The sequence below is a fragment of the Oncorhynchus mykiss genome, chromosome 1 (assembly GCF_013265735.2).
Source record: "Oncorhynchus mykiss isolate Arlee chromosome 1, USDA_OmykA_1.1, whole genome shotgun sequence".
In the NCBI taxonomy this organism is placed as follows: Eukaryota; Metazoa; Chordata; class Actinopteri; order Salmoniformes; family Salmonidae; genus Oncorhynchus; species Oncorhynchus mykiss.
Window position 1 is genome coordinate 14,449,648 of NC_048565.1, and position 19,817 is coordinate 14,469,464.

Below are 19,817 nucleotides of genomic sequence, written 5' to 3' on the forward strand. Positions count from 1 at the left end.
TCATATACTGGGTGGGGGTCCAGACCATTCCTTTACTTTTCTTCATGTACTGGGTGGGGGTCCAGACCATTCCTTTACTTTTCTTCATGTACTGGGTGGGGGTCCAGACCATTCCTTTACTTTTCTTCATGTACTGGGTGGGGGTCCAGACCATTCCTTTACTTTTCTTCATGTACTGGGTGGGGGTCCAGACCATTCCTTTACTTTTCTTCATGTACTGGGTGGGGGTCCAGACCATTCCTTTACTTTTCTTCATGTACTGGGTGGGGGTCCAGACCATTCCTTTACTTTTCTTCATGTACTGGGTGTTGGTCCAGACCATTCCTTTACTTTTCTTCATGTACTGGGTGGGGGTCCAGACCATTCCTTTACTTTTCTTCATGTACTGGGTGGGGGTCCAGACCATTCCTTTACTTTTCTTCATGTACTGGGTGGGGGTCCAGACCATTCCTTTACTTTTCTTCATGTACTGGGTGTTGGTCCAGACCATTCCTTTACTTTTCTTCATGTACTGGGTGGGGGTCCAGACCATTCCTTTACTTTTCTTCATGTACTGGGTGGGGGTCCAGACCATTCCTTTACTTTTCTTCATGTACTGGGTGTTGGTCCAGACCATTCCTTTACTTTTCAGTTACAGACATCCTGTTATGGGATTGGACGAGTCACACTCAACACAGAGGCCTAAGACTTCGACCTGCCCTTTTTGATTGCTATGACTCAGATTATATTAAGAGTCTTTTTGACCTCAACGGTCTAGAGGTAGAAGAAGTTGGCCTTAACCACAGGTCCAGAATCAGATGGCCCAACCCCGAAATCCAAAACTATTAGAAGAAAACATCAAAAAGGATGTCAATATTACAGACCACCATCCTCTCTCTTACAAAAATACATCTATTTTTAGTTACTGTGGGGGATTCTGCAGTGTTTAGTAAATACATGGGAAGAGCATCTCTGCTGTCAGAGAATGACGTTCTGTGTAGTACAGTATGGATGACTGGGTTGTAAGAAAGTGGAATAGTTTACTATGTCTCCCTCTGCTGCCCATTTCTTTATTTTATTTAACCGTTATTTTAACAGGGAGTCTTGCTGAGACCAAGGTCTCTTTCACAGATGAGCTTTGCATATCAGTCAATCAATCAAATGTATTTATAAAGCTGTTCTTACATCAGCTGATGTCACAAAGTGCTGTACAGAAACCCAGCCTCAAACCCCAAACAGCAAGCAATGCAGATGTAGAAGCACGGTGATGAGGAAAAACTCCCTAGAAAGGCCAGAACCTAGGAAGAAACCTAGAGAGGAACCAGGCTATGAGGGGTGGCCAGTCCTCTTCTAGCTGTGCCGAGTGGAGATTATAACAGAACATGGCCAAGATGTTCAAATGTTCATAGATCACACACACACACACACACACACACACACACACACACACACACACACACACACAGAGAGACTTAAATTCACACAAGACACCTGATGAGACAGGAGAAGTACTCCAGATGTAACAGACTGACCCTAGCCCCCTGACATAAACTACTGCAGCATAAATACTGGAGGCTGAGACATCAATATACACTAAAATCATAACACAGTCATTGAAATCAAACACATTCTTCCCCACAGGCACCAATTCATCACATTATTTTTAATAAGAGGCCAACTAAACAAATAAGCAGATTTAGCGAACTCAGTGGAGATAGACGGGATCTCCAGAGTTAACCGTCCCTGGCATCTTGTACTGTGGTAAAGAATATCTTGAAACGGAGGGTATCTTGTACTGTGGTAAAGAATATCTTGAAACTGAGGGTATCTTGTACTGTGGTAAAGAATATATTGAAACGGAGGGTATCTTGTACTGTGGTAAAGAATATATTGAAACGGAGGGTATCTTGTACTGCGGTAAAGAATATATTGAAACGAGGAGGGACCACCTGGAGTTGTCCAATAACAACCACTCTGAAGCCCTCTTTTTTTTACATTTGATATATATTGTCAATGTCATTACATTTGAATTTAAAACTCAAGTACAGCGGCTGTGCTATTATAGTGTACTTCAGGTCAAATGTCAAGTCTATCAGATACTGTGATTGCAGTGCTATTGTTGACAAATTAACAGGCTAATCAATTAGTCTTGTACCTCAAACTATTTGTTACCGTTCTGCGCTGAGACAAAATCCCATAACCCCCTGCCATTGGGAGTATTCATTTTGGACTAGGTTCAAAGAAATGTCAGTTAAATGTTGGTGATTAAGTGCTGAATTCTTTGCAGTTCAGATTGTAGGCCAATGCATTATAACATTTTGACTTTAAACTGAACTTCCTAATCAGTGGAAGAAATTGTCATGCACTGTAAATGTGACTTTTCGCCTGCATTTTATTTTGAACAACGTTGAGTCACTGTGAAGGGAAATGGGTTACACTGATGATCACAGGGTCATCAGAAAGATGAGCGCGAACGAGTGTGTAGAAACCGTGTGTGAGGTGAACCCAGGTGAACTAGCAGCTCCTGGGAGGGCTATGGTGATGGCTTTTCTATTTGAACCCGTACTTAGTCTCTACACACGGTTTCCTCACCAATGATACCCATTACTGTCTATTGTTAGATTTTTAAAAGCCTCCAGCTTCAACAGAATAGTACTTTCATGCTATTAAAGCATATATTGGTTGTGTTTTGTCCCGCCGATTGGTCAGGCATGACGGCATTTATTCCCGAAGGCTTCCTCTCCTCCTTCCTCTCTCCCCTCCCTTCTATCCCTCTGTCTCTCTCCTCCTTCCTCTCCCCCTCCCTTCTATCCCTCTGTCTCTATCCTCCTTCCTCTCCCCCTCCCTTCTATCCCTCTGTCTCTCTCCTCCTTCCTCTCCCCCTCCCTTCTATCACTCTGTCTCTCTCCTCCTTCCTCCCCCCCTCCCTTCTATCCCTCTATCTCTATCCTCCTTCCTCTCCCCCTCCCTTCTATCCCTCTGTCTCTATCCTCCTTCCTCTCCCCCTCCATTCTATCCCTCTGTCTCTCTCCTCCTTCCTCTCCCCCTCTCTTCTATCCCTCTGTCTCTATCCTCCTTCCTCTCCCCCTCCCTTCTATCCCTCTGTCTCTCTCCCCCTCCCTTCTATCCTTCTGTCTCTCTCCCCCTCTCTTCTATCCCTCTGTCTCTCTCCCCTTCCCTTCTATCTCTCTGTCTCTCTCTCCCCTCCCTTCTATCCCTCTGTCTCTCTCCCCCTCCCTTCTATCCCTCTGTCTCTCTCCCCTCCCTTCTATCCCTCTGTCTCTCTCCCCCTCCCTTCTATCCCTCTGTCTCTCTCCCCCTCCCTTCTATCCCTCTGTCTCTCTCCTCCTTCCTCTCCCCCTCCCTTCTATCCCTCTATCTCTCTCCCCTTCCTTCTCCCCTCCCCTTCTATCCCTCCGTCTCTCTCCGCCTCCCTCTCCCTCTGTGCACTTACCCGCCCTTGCCGGTCTACCATAGTCCTTTAGGAGTGCACGGCAGCAGCACTAACATATTTTAGCTGTTAGCAGTTAGCCATTAGCTGAGGTGTAGAAAAGGAGGAGGGGGGTCTTCCATTTTTTTCAGGGATGTCTACCGCGAGCGCATCAACCCTCAGACCCCTCTATCATACCCTTCCCCTCTCCTTCTCCTCTTGTCTTCTAGCACCTCTCTGCCTCAGCATCTCAATCACATGCTCTCTCTCTCGCTCTCTCTCCCTCCGCCCAGCCCCAGCCCAGACCTCTGCATCAGAGAAGCTGTGTTAGCCAGTAGCATCGCAGACCCTTTAGCTGGGCGAGAGGGGAAGGGAGAGGGAGGAAAAGGAAGGTGGGAAAACCGGTGTGGTTCTCTCCACATGCCTCCACTAGCTGTTGCCAGACCAAACCCAAACCTGTGGCTCCCCCGTTTGGCCGAGGTTTTGGACCAGCAGAATCTGACACAGCAAAGGACCCTCCTGCAAAGACCTGGAAGGAAACCTTTACCTTGACTGGAAGGATTTCTACTCTGGATGTGTTTCCTTATGGAAGTCTGCTGGAGGTATTAGATTCAGGAGTCCTTTTTAAAGCCTTTGTGGATGTTTCTCCCTATTGAACTCTGCTTCTGAGGGCCTTGGCAATTTCAATGCTCCTTTATGGGAGTAAAGGATTTCCTGACAGAGACCGAGACACACACACTCAAGCTTGTGTGTCCTGCTAAGGCTCCCTGTCAGATCCTTCCCTACTCTGCCTCTCCCTGATCTCTACCACCACTACATCTGTTTCCTCTCTTGGACTCTGAGTCACCATCGTCCTTAAAGTCCATTCAGCTGTTAACACAACGCCAAGACGTCACTGTTTGGGATGGAAGCAGCTTCAGCCTAAGGCGGCGTGGCTAATAGACAGAATCACTTCAGTCTCTTCCTCCCCTCAGCTTCCGATGTGTTACATCAGAAAGGACCGCTTCGGACGTGAAGGGACTACATCATTTGGAAGGGAGGGATGTTTGTGGACAGATTTTCTGAAGCAAACTCAGTCTGCCCTGACCTATATGTCTATAGTGTTACCTCTAGGCTGGAGATAAAGACGATCATTGAAGTCTGTCTTTTGTCCTTGTTATTAAGCCTTGGTCTCAGTTGTGAAAAGAGAGATGCTTGCTCTTTGAAGACGGGAGGGGGATAAAAAGGTGAAGACTCATTACCTGTCATCTGCTTAAACCGTCTAGCCTCATGCCTGTCTGTTGCTAGGCAATGGCATCCCCCCTGTTTTGGGATTTGTTGTTAAGAAAAGCAGATGAGTATCCTTGCACTGTATTTTCTGCCTCACCGTATCTACATTATGCCGACTGCGCTGGTCAGTTGTGATGAAGGGACTATAGTGTCGAGGTCGAAGGGCTATATCGGCTCTCTGACAACGGAGCTTACTGAATGAACCCAACCAACTCACTGATTCTCTGGTGCTCAACCCCACTGGATCCACTCTACCTGTGGATCTATTCGTGGTGTATTTCTGCTGAGTTTGTATTATTGGGGGACGACAGGCTTGGCCAGTCTATCGAGAGAAGCTCTGATCCAATACCTCACTGTGTTGTGTGTGTCACTACCTGATGCGGAACTATTGACCTATTCTTTCCCCCAAAAGGTCACTGCTGCCATTCGTAAGACCTAGCTTGAATTGCCAAACAGTATAAGAGAAAAATCTCTGCTGGACCCTGACCTGAAGTCTTGGTCGGATTGTCCGATATTGGACGCGTACATAGCTGGGACTGCACGCTGGAGTCTCCCTGCGCCCTGGCCACCCTGGTCCCAGAACTGGAGTCTCCCTGCACCCTGGCCACAGAACTGGAGCCTCCCTGCACCCTGGCCACAGAACTGGAGCCTCCCTGCACCCTGGCCACAGAACTGGAGTCGCCCTGCACCCTGGCCACAGAACTGGAGTCGCCCTGCACCCTGGCCACAGAACTGGAGTCGCCCTGCACCCTGGCCACAGAACTGGAGTCGCCCTGCACCCTGGCCACAGAACTGGAGTCGCCCTGCACCCTGGCCACAGAACTGGAGTCGCCCTGCACCCTGGCCACAGAACTGGAGCCTCCCTGCACCCTGGCCACAGAACTGGAGTCGCCCTGCACCCTGGCCACAGAACTGGAGTCGCCCTGCACCCTGGCCACAGAACTGGAGTCGCCCTGCACCCTGGCCACAGAACTGGAGTCGCCCTGCACCCTGGCCACAGAACTGGAGTCGCCCTGCACCCTGGCCACAGAACTGGAGTCGCCCTGCACCCTGGCCACAGAACTGGAGTCGCCCTGCACCCTGGCCACAGAACTGGAGTCGCCCTGCACCCTGGCCACAGAACTGGAGTCGCCCTGCACCCTGGCCACAGAACTGGAGTCGCCCTGCACCCTGGCCACAGAACTGGAGTCGCCCTGCACCCTGGCCACAGAACTGGAGTCGCCCTGCACCCTGGCCACAGAACTGGAGTCGCCCTGCACCCTGGCCACAGAACTGGAGTCGCCCTGCACCCTGGCCACAGAACTGGAGTCGCCCTGCACCCTGGCCACAGAACTGGAGTCGCCCTGCACCCTGGCCACAGAACTGGAGTCGCCCTGCACCCTGGCCACAGAACTGGAGTCGCCCTGCACCCTGGCCACAGAACTGGAGTCGCCCTGCACCCTGGCCACAGAACTGGAGTCGCCCTGCACCCTGGCCACAGAACTGGAGTCGCCCTGCACCCTGGCCACAGAACTGGAGTCGCCCTGCACCCTGGCCACAGAACTGGAGTCGCCCTGCACCCTGGCCACAGAACTGGAGTCGCCCTGCACCCTGGCCACAGAACTGGAGTCGCCCTGCACCCTGGCCACAGAACTGGAGTCGCCCTGCACCCTGGCCACAGAACTGGAGTCGCCCTGCACCCTGGCCACAGAACTGGAGTCGCCCTGCACCCTGGCCACAGAACTGGAGTCGCCCTGCACCCTGGCCACAGAACTGGAGTCGCCCTGCACCCTGACCACAGAACTGGAGTCTCCGTGCACCCTGGCCACAGAACTGGAGTCTCCGTGCACCCTGGACACAGAACTGGAGTTTCCGTGCACCCTGGCCATCCTGGTCCCAGAACTGGTGTCTCCCTGTACCCTGGCCACAGAACTGGAGTCTCCTTGCACCCTGGCCACAGAACTGGAGTCTCCTTGCACCCTGGCCACAGAACTGGAGTCTCCTTGCACCCTGGCCACAGAACTGGAGTCTCCTTGCACCCTGGCCACAGAACTGGAGTCTCCTTGCACCCTGGCCACAGAACTGGAGTCTCTCTGCACCCTGGCCACAGAACTGGAGTCTCTCTGCACCCTGGCCACAGAACTGGAGTCGCCCTGCACCCTGGTCCCAGAACTGGAGTCGCCCTGCACCCTAGTCCCAGAACTGGAGTCGCCCTACACCCTGACCACCCTGGCCACAGAACTGGAGTCTCCCTGCACCCTGGTCACAGAACTGGAGCCTCCCTGCACCCTGGTCACAGAACTGGAGCCTCTCTGCACCCTGGCTCCAGAGCTGGCACCTCTCTCCTCTCCATCTTTCTCTCCCTCCCATTCCCATTCTCCCTCCACCCAACCATCACCCCCAGTCACTGCCATGCCCACCCAGCTACCAGCGGCACTGCGAATGGGCAGCTGGGGGACAGAGGAAGGGGGTTCAGCGGAGGAGAAAGCTGGGGAGACAGACTCTGTCTGTAAGGTGATGGGGCTCCTGGGGATGGGCCATCGCCTCTTCGTCCCCAAGCTACTTGCGGTGAGAGATGGACTGGATAGGGACTGGGGTTGGGGCAGGGACTGAGATGGGGACTGGGGCTAGGACAGGATAGGCGTTAGGCCAGGGATGGGCAATCTTACCCTGCGAGGGCAACTGTTGTCCAACAACATACTTTTGTAATGTAGCTATATTGTTGAATTGTTCAATAGCTTGGGCTGTTAATTTAGTGTTTTGTATGAATCATCATTATGTCATTGTATGGTGCTGTTACGTTCAGCCCTGCTAACAAGGTCCTCAACCCGTTTTAACCACCCGTCTCACTTGAAATGACACTACCAGATATCTTGGATCAAAGTAGTATTACTCATGGTTAATGTAAAGGAAATTCCAGGTGAGCAGTCGTCAAATCAGTCGGAAATAAATCTGGTTTATTACAAGTTGCAACATGGAGACAATGTCACAACAGAAGCAGAGAAACTGTGTAACGGGCCCCTTGGAGGAGGCCCTACTCTGTTAATCACACAGCACTGACGGTACTGTAAACACCTGCACGAGGCTTGTAAGAAGTCACAGAGACATTATCAGTGTTCCCCCGACTCAGTCTGGTGTCAAACTGTAAACATAACATTCAACACTGGTTAGATGCTGGCAGTCAAACCGGTCATAGGTAAAGCATCACTGCTTAGTCTCCAACAATGTGTTCACTAAACTAAAACTACTTTTATTAATGGTTAACTCCTGTTTCCCTTCCCTCAAGGTAAAGCATCTGTCTGAGTCTTCCCTCACATATGATAATGTTTATTACATAGAAATCCATATCAACAGTAAATAAAATACAGGAAAATAACTAATCAAATCATTTCCAATTACAGTTGAGTACTATGATCTTTCCAACTTCACTAAACAAAGATGGACGTTCTAGTGTCATGTTTTCTGTCTCTGTCGCATTCCAGTCTATTGGCTGAGCTTGTCGTCTTTCTCCTCAGACGTCCAAGGAGGACCTACTTCAGACTGACTTTGAGGGGGCTCTGAAGTTCTTCCGGGTCCAGCTGCCCAAACGCTACAGGGCTGCAGAGAACGCCCGCAGGCTCATGGAACAGGCCTGTAACATCAAGGTAGGAACCATTATTCTCTGTTTTCTGTTCCCCTTGTTTTACACACTGCACTGACCACTGGTCCAAAAGGGAGCTTATGCTTCCGACTGGGCGAAGTCCAGTTTTATTTTCAGAGATGTGAAAGTGTCAGTCTAGTTGAATTGCCTACATCACTTCTAAGCCAGGTTTGCCATAGTCTACCTAACAGGTTATGAGGATATTTACCCTTACCACTCCAGTGCCGCTGCACATTGTAAATATGGTATTGGCACTGACCCTGTATTTAGCTTACTTGCTTTCTCTCGTTCGTCTTATCAGTAGTATTATAATACTTTTTAAAAAGTCAAGTATTTGTCATGTGTTTTTTTCTACTTGACGTTGTTTTATAGTACTACTGATATTGTTGGGAAAGAACAAGCAGGAAAGTCATTTCATTCTACTAGTGCACATGACAACTTTAAACTTGATATTTCCTTGTAAACATACAGTTGAAGTCGGAAGTTTACATACACTTTAGCCAAATACAATTAAACTCAGTTTTTCACAATTCCTGACATTTAATCCTAGTAAATATTCCCTGTCTTAGGTAAGTTAGGATCACCACTTTATTTTAAGAATGTGAAATGTCAGAATAATAGTCGAGAGATTGATTTAGTTCTGCTTTTATTTATTTCATCATATTCCCAGTGGGTCAGAAGTTTACATACACTCAATTAGTATTTGGTAGCATTGCCTTTAAATTGTTTAACCTGTTGCGACGAGCAATTCCGTATCCGGGAGCGTAATTATAGCCTCAAGCTCATTAGCATAACGCAACGTTAACTATTCATGAAAATCGCAAATGAAATGAAATAAATATATTGGCTCACAAGCTTAGCCTTTTGTTAACAACACTGTCATCTCAGATTTTCAAAAAATGCTTTTCAACCATAACTACACAAGTATTTGTGTAAGAGTATTGATAGCTAGCATAGCATTAAGCCTAGCATTCAGCAGGCAACATTTTCACAAAAACAAGAAAAGCATTCAAATAAAATAATTTACCTTTGAAGAACTTCGGATGTTTTCAATGAGGAGACTCTCAGTTAGATAGCAAATGTTCAGTTTTTCCAAAAAGATTATCTGTGTAGGAGAAATCGCTCCGTTTGGTTCATCACGTTTGGCTAAGAAAAAAAACAGAAAATTCAGTCATTACAACGGCAAACTTTTTTCCAAATGAATTCCATAATATCGACAGAAACATGGCAAACGTTGTTTAGAATCAATCCTCAAGGTGTTTTTCACATATCTATTCAATGATAAATCACTCGTAGCAGTTTGGTTTCTCCTCTGTTCAAAATGGAAAAATGCACGCACCTGGAGATTACGCAATAGTTTCGACGGAGGACACCGAGCGGACACCTGGTAAATGTAGTCTCTTATGGTCAATTTTCCAATGATATGCCTACAAATACGTCACAATGCTGCAAACACCTTGGGGAATTGACAGAAAGTGTAGGCTCATTCCTTGCGCATTCACAGCCATATAAGGAGACATTGGAACACGCATTCAAAATCTGGCTCACTTCCTGTATGAAATGTCATCTTGGTTTCGCCTGTAGCATTAGTTCTGTGGCACTCACAGACAATATCTTTGCAGTTTTGGAAATGTCAGAGTGTTTTCTTTCCAAAGCTGTCAATTATATGCATAGTCGAGCATCTTTTCGTGACAAAATATCTTGTTTATAACGGGAACGTTTTTCATCCAAAAATGAAATACTGCCCCGAGAGGTTCAAGAGGTTAACTTGGGTCAAACTATTTAGGTAGCCTTCCACAAGCTTCCCACAATAATTCCTCTTGACAGAGCTGGTGTAACTGAGTCAGGTTTGTAGGCCTCCTTGCTCGTACATGCTTTTTCAGTTCTGCCCACAAATTTTCTATTGGATTGATGTCAGGACTTTGTAATGACCACTCAATACCTTGACTTTGTTGTCCTTAAGCCATTTTGCCACAACTCTGGAAGTATGCTTGGGGTCATTGTCCATTTGGAAGACCCATTTGTGACCAAGCTTTAACTTCTTGACTGATGTCTTGCGATGTTGCTTCAATATATCCACATAATTTCCCTCCCTCATGATGCCATCTATTTTGTGAAGTGCACCAGTCCCTCTTGCAGCAAAGGACCCCCACAACATGATGTTGCCACCCCCATGCTTCACGGTTGGGATGGTGTTCTTCGGCCTGCAAGCCTCCCCCTTTTTTCTCCAAACATAATGATAGTAATTATGGCCAAACAGTTCTATTTTTGTTTCTTCAGACCAGAGGACAATTCTCCAAAAAGTATGATCTTTGTCCCCACGTGCAGTTGCAAACCGTAGTCTGGCTTTTTTTAGTGTAGTGGCTTCTTCTTTGCTGAGCAGCATTTTAGGCTATGTCGATATAGGACTCGTTTTACTGTGGCTATAGATACTTTTGTACCTGTTTCCTCCAGATCTTCACAAGGTCCTTTGCTGTTGTTCTGGGATTGATTTGCACTTTTCGCACCAAAATACTTTCATCTCTAGGAGACAGAACGCGTCTCCTTCCTGAGCGGTATGACGCCTGCGTGGTCCCATGGTGTTTATACTTGCGTACTATTGTTTGTACAGATGAACGTGGTACCTTCGGGCATTTGGAAATTGCTCCCAAGGATGAACTAGACTTGTGGTCTACACATTTTTTTCTTAGGTCTTGGCTGATTTCTTTTAATTTTCCCATGATGTCAAGCAAAGAGGCACCGAGTTTGAAGGTAGGCCTTGAAATACATCCACAGGTACACCTCTAATTGACTCAAATGATGTCAACTAGCCTATCAGAAGCTTCTAAAGCCATTACTTCATTTTCTAAAAAATGTCAAGCTGTTTAAAGGCACAGTCAACTTAGTGTGTGTAAAGTTCTGACCCACTGGAATTGTGATACAATGAATTATAAGTGAAATACTCTGTCTGTAAACTATTGTTTATAAAATGACTTGTGTCATGCACAAAGTAGATTTCCTAACCGACTTGCCAAAACTGTAGTTTGTTTACAAGACATTTGTGGAGTGGTTAAAAAACTAGTTTTAATGACTCCAACCTAAGTGTATGTAAACTTCCGACTTCAACTGTACTTCCTTCTCTCAATATCTTTTATGTGGAATAGCACACCACATCCGCAGCCTGTCAGTGTGTGGTTATAGATGTTCACTGTACCTCCTACCACCTCCCACAAGGAGAATATAATGAGCTGAGGTATTTGGGGAATGTGCTGAGGTCAGAAGAAGTGGCCTAAGCGCGCACGCGCGTGCACACACACACACACACACACACACATACACACACAGATGGCAGCGGAGCAGCTCCCGTCTCTGTGTATGTCGTGTGCTCGTCTGTTTGTGTGTGTGTGTGTGTGTGTGTGTGTGCTCGTATGTTTGTGTGTGTGTGCTCGTATGTTTGTGTGTGTGTGCTCGTATGTTTGTGTGTGTGTGCTCGTATGTTTGTGTGTGTGTGATCGTATTTGTCTGTGCTCATGTGTGTTTGTTTGTGTGCTCGTGTGTGTGTGTGCTCGTATGTTTGTTTGTGTGTGTGTGCTCGAATGTTTGTGTGTGTGTGCTCGAATGTTTGTGTGTGTGTGCTTGTATGTTTGTCCACGTATGTTTGAGTGCGCTTGTATGTGTTTGTGTGTGTGTGTGCTTGTATGTTTGTGTGTGTGTGGGTGTGTGTGTGTGTGTGCATTCGTATGTTTGTGCGTGTGGGTGCTGGTATGTGTGTGTTTAGCGCTTGCTTTGCAACTGTGTCTCGGTGGCAAAGCAGGGAGCCCTTCTAGTTTTACAGGAAGGAAGAAGAGCGCGATGGAAGAGATAATTCTCTCCTTCCGCACCCATCCCTGCTCTCGGTATGCATCTCTCTCTCCCTCCACCTCTCCCCTGTGTATGTCTAATGACAGGATATCCTGAGTGTAGACACTCTGCGTACGTTATTATGTAATTATTGCCTCGTACAAGCTTGTCTTTAAAAGCATCTGGAAGAAAATGATCTGCTAAATGTTTGAGTAATATTACTCCACCTTATCACGTACTGTCATGATGTAAAACAATTGTGCTCGTGCATGCGCACACACACACTGCACTTGCAGTACTGTGGTGTTATATGCCAGTGTGCGATCTTCTGAGTCATTTTTTGCGGAGAAATGTATTTGCTGTTTACACCGAAGTGTACACATCGTCAGATAGAGGAATAACTGAGAGAGGCAGGCTTTAGGACCATGAGAGAGAATGCTAGAGCGGGTAGGTGGGCCTTGCATTGACTTCAGTGGACAAGGTGAGCTGAACAGGTGCATTCATGGTCTGCCTGCCACACAGTGAGTCAGCAGCAATATGACAAGGAAATGGAGGAAAACTTCTAATCTGTCTTTTTCTACTAGCAGCTGTACATTCTGGATCTACTCCAGTGTTTAGAGAGAGACACTTTATCTGGGAGAGAGAGAGAGACTCCGTGAGCATAGCCTTGCTATTGAGAAAGGCCGCCGTAGGCAGATCTGGCTCTCAAGATAAGACAGGCTATGTGCTCACTGCCCACAAAATGAGGTGGAAACTGAGCTGCACTTCCTAACCTCCTGTCCAATGTATGACAATATTAGAGACACATATTTCCCTCAGATTGCACAGACCCACAAAGAATTTGAAAACAAACCTAATTTTGATAAACTCCCGTTTCTACTGGGTGAAATACCACAGTGTGACATCACAGCAGCAATATTTGTGACCTGTTGCCACAAGAAAAGGGCAACCAGTGAATAACAAACACCATTGTAAATACAACCCATAATTGTTTATTTATTTTTCCCTTTTGTAATTTAACTATTTGCACATCATGCCATTTGACATGTCTTTATTATTTTGGAACTTCTGTGAGTCTGTTTACTGTTCCATTTTTATTGTTCACTTTTGTTTATTATCTAGTTGACATACATTTCCCATGCCAATAAAGCCCTTAAATTGAAATTGAGAGAGAGAATCACCTTTGGCTGGAGACAAACTCTGCAGTGCGACTGAAGAGACAGATGGAACCAGTCTGTACTCTGAGCCTGCATGGCTGTTTGTTTAGCTTTAACCACTCGGAGGAAATAAAATCGACTGGCGGTTAAAATAAGGTCTTGACGGTGATTGTGGTGGCCATCGAGTCTCTTGGGAGCTTAATGTGTAATAGCAACCTTCTGAATATCTGACCGACTGGCCTAGGAACTGCTGTGTAATACGAGGGACTTTCATGCTCTGGGGCATCCAAGCAACTGCCTTTACTCTGACCTAGTGTAGGGAGGAATTGTTAAACTGTTATCATCCACTCTCTCCCTTCCCCCTCCTCACTCAAGAGAGGACCATACAAGAAGCAGCGTCAGCACATCGACCCCCATTGACCTCCCAGAAGACACACACACACCAGAATGGCACAACCGTGTGTGTGTTACAGGACCCCACCACTCATATGAATTGCCTGATTGGGCAACAGCAGCAGCTCTCTCATCTTGGGATTTCAATTCTCTCTTCAATGTCCTCTGAAGTGACATTGTGCCTGAGGTGTTTTGACAGAGAAGAGCCTAGTCTCCAGAATTAGCCACTCTATTTTTGCATCTTGTCCTTTTTAAACCCTTTTTTCACATCTTTTTGTGGAAGATGTGTGTGCATGTGTGTTCCCTTCTCTCAGGAGACAAATCTCACGGAGTCCAAGAGATACTCTCATCACAGAACTTGGTGTCGTTAGAAGGAATGAAGCACAGTGTCTACTGGCAACTACAACCATCATAGCCTGTCAATGGAACTATACTTCCCCATGGACAAGTGCAGAATTGAATCAGTTGATGATATACCTCATATGTTCATGAGTGCCAAGGAAGGAAATATAAGCCAGCCTGCTCAATTTATATTGTCCTTACATTTTTTTTGTTGATGTCTGAAGCGGATCAACTTGACTCTTAAGCAGCTTAGTCGAGTACAAGAATTCACTGGCACCTGCTAGTTGGGGAGCGATGCTAAGCTTTCAGCGACTAACAACCCCTTCGGATTATAGGGAAATGATTTACATTTCACAGCACTTAAACACCCCAATAACAATGTTGAGGAGACTTTGAGACATTTCCAGGACAAAAATGAGATTTATCGACGCCTTGGAACATATAGGATTTAAATCCATTTAAAAATCAAATTGGGATGTCTACCGAAGGGGCATGATTTGATTGATTAATATGATTTCTTCTGCCTGCCTTTGACAGCCCTCTGGGAGACGTTTCATGCTCAGCAGTTTCACCATTTAGAATAAGTGGAGACAGAGAGAGCAAGAGAGAGGGAGTGGTTGCTGTTTCTTAGACGCTACTCCCTTGAGAGAATGAAGAAGGAAGGGAAGAAGGAATAAAGGATGAGAATGTTGTGTACAGTGCCTTTCCCCACCAGGGACATCTCCTAAGAGAACTGGGCAGAGTCTCAGCAGGAACTACTGAAGCTAACGCTAAAGCTTACCAAGGTGGGGTCCTGATAAGTCAGGCTGCAGGCAGCGCTACAGACAGCTGTGTGGTTTAGTTTTTTTGTGTCACCTTGAATTCAAACATCAGACGCGCTGTGTCTGCAGTCGTTTTTTTATTTTTGTTCACATTGTTTCGTTTTGAAACTTTTTTGGGGAGGACACGCAGTGTGTGACGTATGCAGACTGCGGGGGCAGTTAACACATCGAGTCATTGTGGTTTGTCTGACAGCTCCAACACTTCCTCACACATACTGAAACACACAGTTGGAAGTGTGTGCATGTGTGTTGGTGTGTGTAGCCATCTCCGAGTGTGTCTAAACCAAACTTCATCTTACTAAGACCGAAGGGAGTGGAAAATAATACCGGGAGTGCAACCCAAGAGGAGCTGGAAATACGCCACGGATTGGAGGACAAACAAATGGAGGAAAGGAAGAAAGGAGGAATACCAGCCTGGCAGTTCTGAGGAAGAGGGGGAACGAAAGACACACTATCCTCCTCACAACACGCTTGAGAACACCAAGCATCAGAGGGAGAGAGAAATACAACAGGTGTGTTGTTCTGCAGGGCTCCTCCCTCCCTCTCTCCATCACACCCTCCCTTAGGGGCGTGGCTTGTACCTTGAGTGACTGTGAAAGAGGCCAGTCACTCCTCAGGCTCTCTGATAGACCTGTTGACTCCTCTCTTCCTCTCCACTCCTCTCTTCCACCCCTTTACTCTTTTCCACTTCATCCACCTGTGGAATTGACTGCCCTGTGCCAAGATGATGGAAGAGATCTCTATCACGGTGGCGTACGATGCCCACGTCATCAATCAGATCTGTGAGGAGGATATCCTGGCTAGCCTGGTGGCCCTCTCCAAGCCTCCCAAACCTGTGGTAGGTCTGTCCCTCCTCAGTCCTGGCTACTTTGGCAACTCAACTCTGTTCATGCACTATTTTACTGCCTGAGAATGGCTAAAGGAAACACTGCTTTCTTTTTTTCAGTAGCGAGAACTATCCTTCCTGCTGTCTTGTAGATTGTAGCGTGTGCGTTGACACACTGAAATACATTAGTATTCACATTTTAGTTATAGTTCAGTGGTTGTCAGTGTGTTCTCATGGAAATCTTTTCCCCCTCTCCAGTCAGCTTAACCTCAGGATACTAATGAAATTACAACTGTCAGTTTGTTTATATTAAAGATGGATTACTCTTCACCCAGCATGCATACTTGTGTGTATGTTTGAGGTTGGTCATCGAAGTCAAAACACGACCCAATTTTTCCTGAAATGGCTGTTTTGAATCCTTAGATAAGTGCAGTCATTTCAATATTCCAATTCTTTCAGCCAGGTAAGGCAGGCACCATTATGCCACAGAGCTAGCCAATATTCCCCCTGTGCACAGTCTGTCAGGTCTAGTCGAGAACACTGTGCTTGTCTCAGATTCACAACATGCATTTCCTATCAGCTGGGCTCAGTTCTATGGCTACTTCTCACATTAGGTCATCATCACACATTGAAATTCAAATCAAGAACCATTTTCAACACTCTGAATTGAGTTGCAATGGATTTGTTGAATTGCAATTGACCCCAACATTGACATACATGTTTTTTGTAATGTCTATATGAGCGATAATGTGTTCTTTCTTACACGTGGGCACTGTGCATACATACGCACGTGCCTTAACTGTGTATTCTGTGAGGGTCTAGTATTGAACAGGAATGTATAACATTGTACTGTAATCTTTAACTGTTGTGTGCCTGTGGGTTATAGCCGGCTGTTGTACTAGAAAGGAGTGACTGTACATAGGTTATCACTGGAGAGCTGAGCCTCATGAACACTGGCATATTCTAACAATGGCTCAAGGTTAGCTTATACTTAGGCTATGTCCCAAATAGAACCCTATTCCTTATATAATGCAATACTTTTGTTCATTAGTACATTACTTAGGTCATAGGGTGCCATTTAGAACTCAAGACAGTCTGTTTTGGTTCTCATTGCTCTACATAGCCCCCAGCTGTCACTGCCTCCAATATACACTGTACAGTTGAAGTCGGAAGTTTACATACACCTTAGCCAAATACATTTAATCTTAGTTTTTCACAATTTATGACATTTAATCCTAGTAACGATTCCCTGTCTTAGGTCAGTTAGGATCACCACTTTATTTTAAGAATGTGAAATGTCAGAATAATAGTCGAGAGAGTGATTCATTTCAGCTTTTATTTCTTTCATCACATTCCCAGTGGGTCAGAAGTTTACATACACTATATTAGTATTTGGTAGCATTGCCTTTAAATTGTTTAACTTTGGTCAAACGTTTCGGGTAGCCTTCCACAAGCTTCCCACAATAAGTTGGGTGAATGTTGGCCCATTCCTCCTGACAGAGCTGGTGTAACTGAATCAGGTTTGTAGGCCTCCTTGCTCGTACACGCTTATCAGTTCTGCCCACAATTTTCTATAGGATTGAGGTCAGGGCTTTGTGATGGCCACTCCAATACCTTGACTTTGTTGTCATTAGGCCATTTTGCCACAACCTTGGAAGTATGCTTGGGGTCATTGTCCATTTGGAAGACCCATTTGCGACCAAGCTTTAACTGATGTCTTGAGATGTTGCTTCAATACATCTACATAATTTCCCTACCTCATGATGCCATCTATTTTGTGAAGCGCACCAGTCCCTCCTGCAGCAAAGCACTAACACAACATGATGCTGCCACCCCCGTGCTTCACGATTGGGATGGTGTTCTTTGGCTTGCAAGCCTCCCCCTTTTTCCTCCAAACATAACAATGGTCATTATGGACAAACAGTTCTATTTTTGTTTCATCAGGCCAGAGGACATTTTTCCAAAAAGTACAATCTTTGACACCACGTGCAGTTGCAAACCGTAGTCTGGCTTTTTTATGGTGTTTTTGGAGCAGTGGCTTCTTCCTTGCTGAGCGGCCTTTCATCTTCACAAGATCCTTTGCTGTTGTTCTGGGATTGATTTGCACTTTTTGCACCAAAGTACATTCATCTCTAGGAGACAGATCACGTCTCCTTCCTGAGCGGTATGACGGCTGCGTGGTCCCATGGTGTTTATATTGCGTAATATTGTTTGATCATTGGTTTTAGTGAGCGACATTAGAGGGCTATCATTAGCTGTGTTTTATGGGCCTGTTAATAGTCATAAAGGGAAATGCTGATGGCCTATATACAACTTCAATGGAAAAAGTGAGGGTGAAATAGTGTCATCTTCTGCCACTTTCAAGGCTGTCTGTGGTCAGATATGACTGAATGTGCGAGGGGAAGAATGAGTGTGTTGGGGGAAGAAGAGGACGGGGGCGAGTGGGCTGGAGGGGGAAACCTTGTGCCTTCTTTTCCAGAAGGTTCCATATTATGTTGTCATCTGAAATCAAAACTGTAGGGGTGTATGGAAGCTTTGTGTGGTTTTGTTTTTTGGCTCTTGCTCTTTCTCTGCAGGTCAATTTTGCAAGTCACTTCACACCTTCGAGAGACGGTTGGGCTACTCATCAGCTCTCGCTCTCTCTCTCTCTCTCTCTCTCTCTCTCTCTCTCTCTCTCTCTCTCTCTCTCTCTCTCTCTCGCTATCTCTCTCGCTTTCTCTCTCGCTATCTCTCTCGCTCTCTCTTGCTCTCTCTTGCTTTCTCTCTCGCTATCTCTCTCGCTCTCTCTCTCGCTCTCTCACACACACATGGACAAGCTTCTATGGCATATTCTTTTTCAGATGAAAGCTATTTCATCAGCAGTATTTCTTTCTCTCTATTTCTCGACTTCTCTCTTTCTCCTTTTCATATTGTTTTCAGATAATGGCTCCTAGGGCGGTGACAATACCATGGCAAAAATGAAAACATCAGGCAGACCAAACTCTTTGGTTCTTTAAAATCCTGCAGTATGTAACATTGTGTTCTGTTGCTTGAAAATAAATATATGTGACTCTTGATGACAACATTATGATGTTTGTTTCCAATATTCAGGGTGTTTTCCTAAATAAGACAAATCTGCTTCCTTTTTTTGGTTTACTTGCCATGATACTAACGGGTGTTGCGATACTGGTATAATGCCGGCCCTAATGGCTCCCTTCTCTCTACCCTTCTCCCCTCTCCTCCCAGAACTTGTGTTGGTATCTTTCCAGGGCGTCACACACTTAAACACACACTTGTGTTCAGTCGTCAGGAACAGAAGGGCCGAGGGGGATGGAGGGTCCTTTCGTAAAGTTCCTGTTGTTCACTGGGTACAACCAAGGCCAGTGGAGCATAAACAATGCTGATAGGCTATCTTATCAACCACACACATCTATTAGCCCTTTACAAGTTACAAAATACAGCATGGAACAGGTTTGACTGCTTCTTGAACTGTTTATGGATTCCTGTCTGTAATAATACATTACATCAGGACTGGTGAGTTCATGGTGTCCATATATGTTCTAAGACACTGGGCCTAGCATGCTATCAGGCTAAGAACAAACAACATGGGCAGATGGCTTGCTAACAATGGAGTATCTGTATTGTGGGTAATTGATAACCTAGGGGAGGTATATTTGCCACCCCGGTCCCACAGGGTAAGGGTCAGGTGTACATTATTCATGGCTAAGTAGGCTAGTGAAGAAAGAAGGTAATGTCCAGGCAACAGGCTGTTTAGTATCCTCATTATAAACCCAGTGCAATATGTCTTCTTTATAAACCCAGTGCAATATGTCTTCTTTATAAACCCAGTGCAATATGTCTTCTTTATAAACCCAGTACAATATGTCTTCTTTATAAACCCAGTGCAATATGTCTTCTTTATAAACCCAGTACAATATGTCTTCTTTATAAACCCAGTACAATATGTCTTCTTTATAAACCCAGTACAATATGTCTTCTTTATAAACCCAGTGCAATATGTCTTCTTTATAAACCCAGTACAATATGTCTTCTTTATAAACCCAGTACAATGTGCCTTCTTTATAAACCCAGTGCAATGTCTTCTTTATAAACCCAGTACAATGTCTTCTTTATAAACCCAGTACAATGTGCCTTCTTTATAAACCCAGTACAATATGTCTTC

The 19,817-nt window shown here is 45.8% G+C and overlaps 1 protein-coding gene across 5 annotated transcripts in view; it reads left to right on the forward strand.

Moving 5' to 3' along the window:
* The window catches only part of LOC110486505 (rab GTPase-activating protein 1-like), a 145,304-nt gene that overhangs the window by 99,103 nt on the left and 26,384 nt on the right, over positions 1-19,817 (forward strand). For 4 of the 5 annotated variants that reach the window (XM_036947517.1, XM_036947567.1, XM_036947684.1 and 1 more), the window contains one exon: positions 8,173-8,301. In XM_036947517.1, the coding sequence (XP_036803412.1) occupies positions 8,173-8,301 (129 nt within the window). Of the gene's footprint in view, positions 1-8,172; positions 8,302-14,604; positions 15,668-19,817 lie in introns of those variants that run through there. The other variant, XM_036947732.1, reaches the window with a different exon arrangement.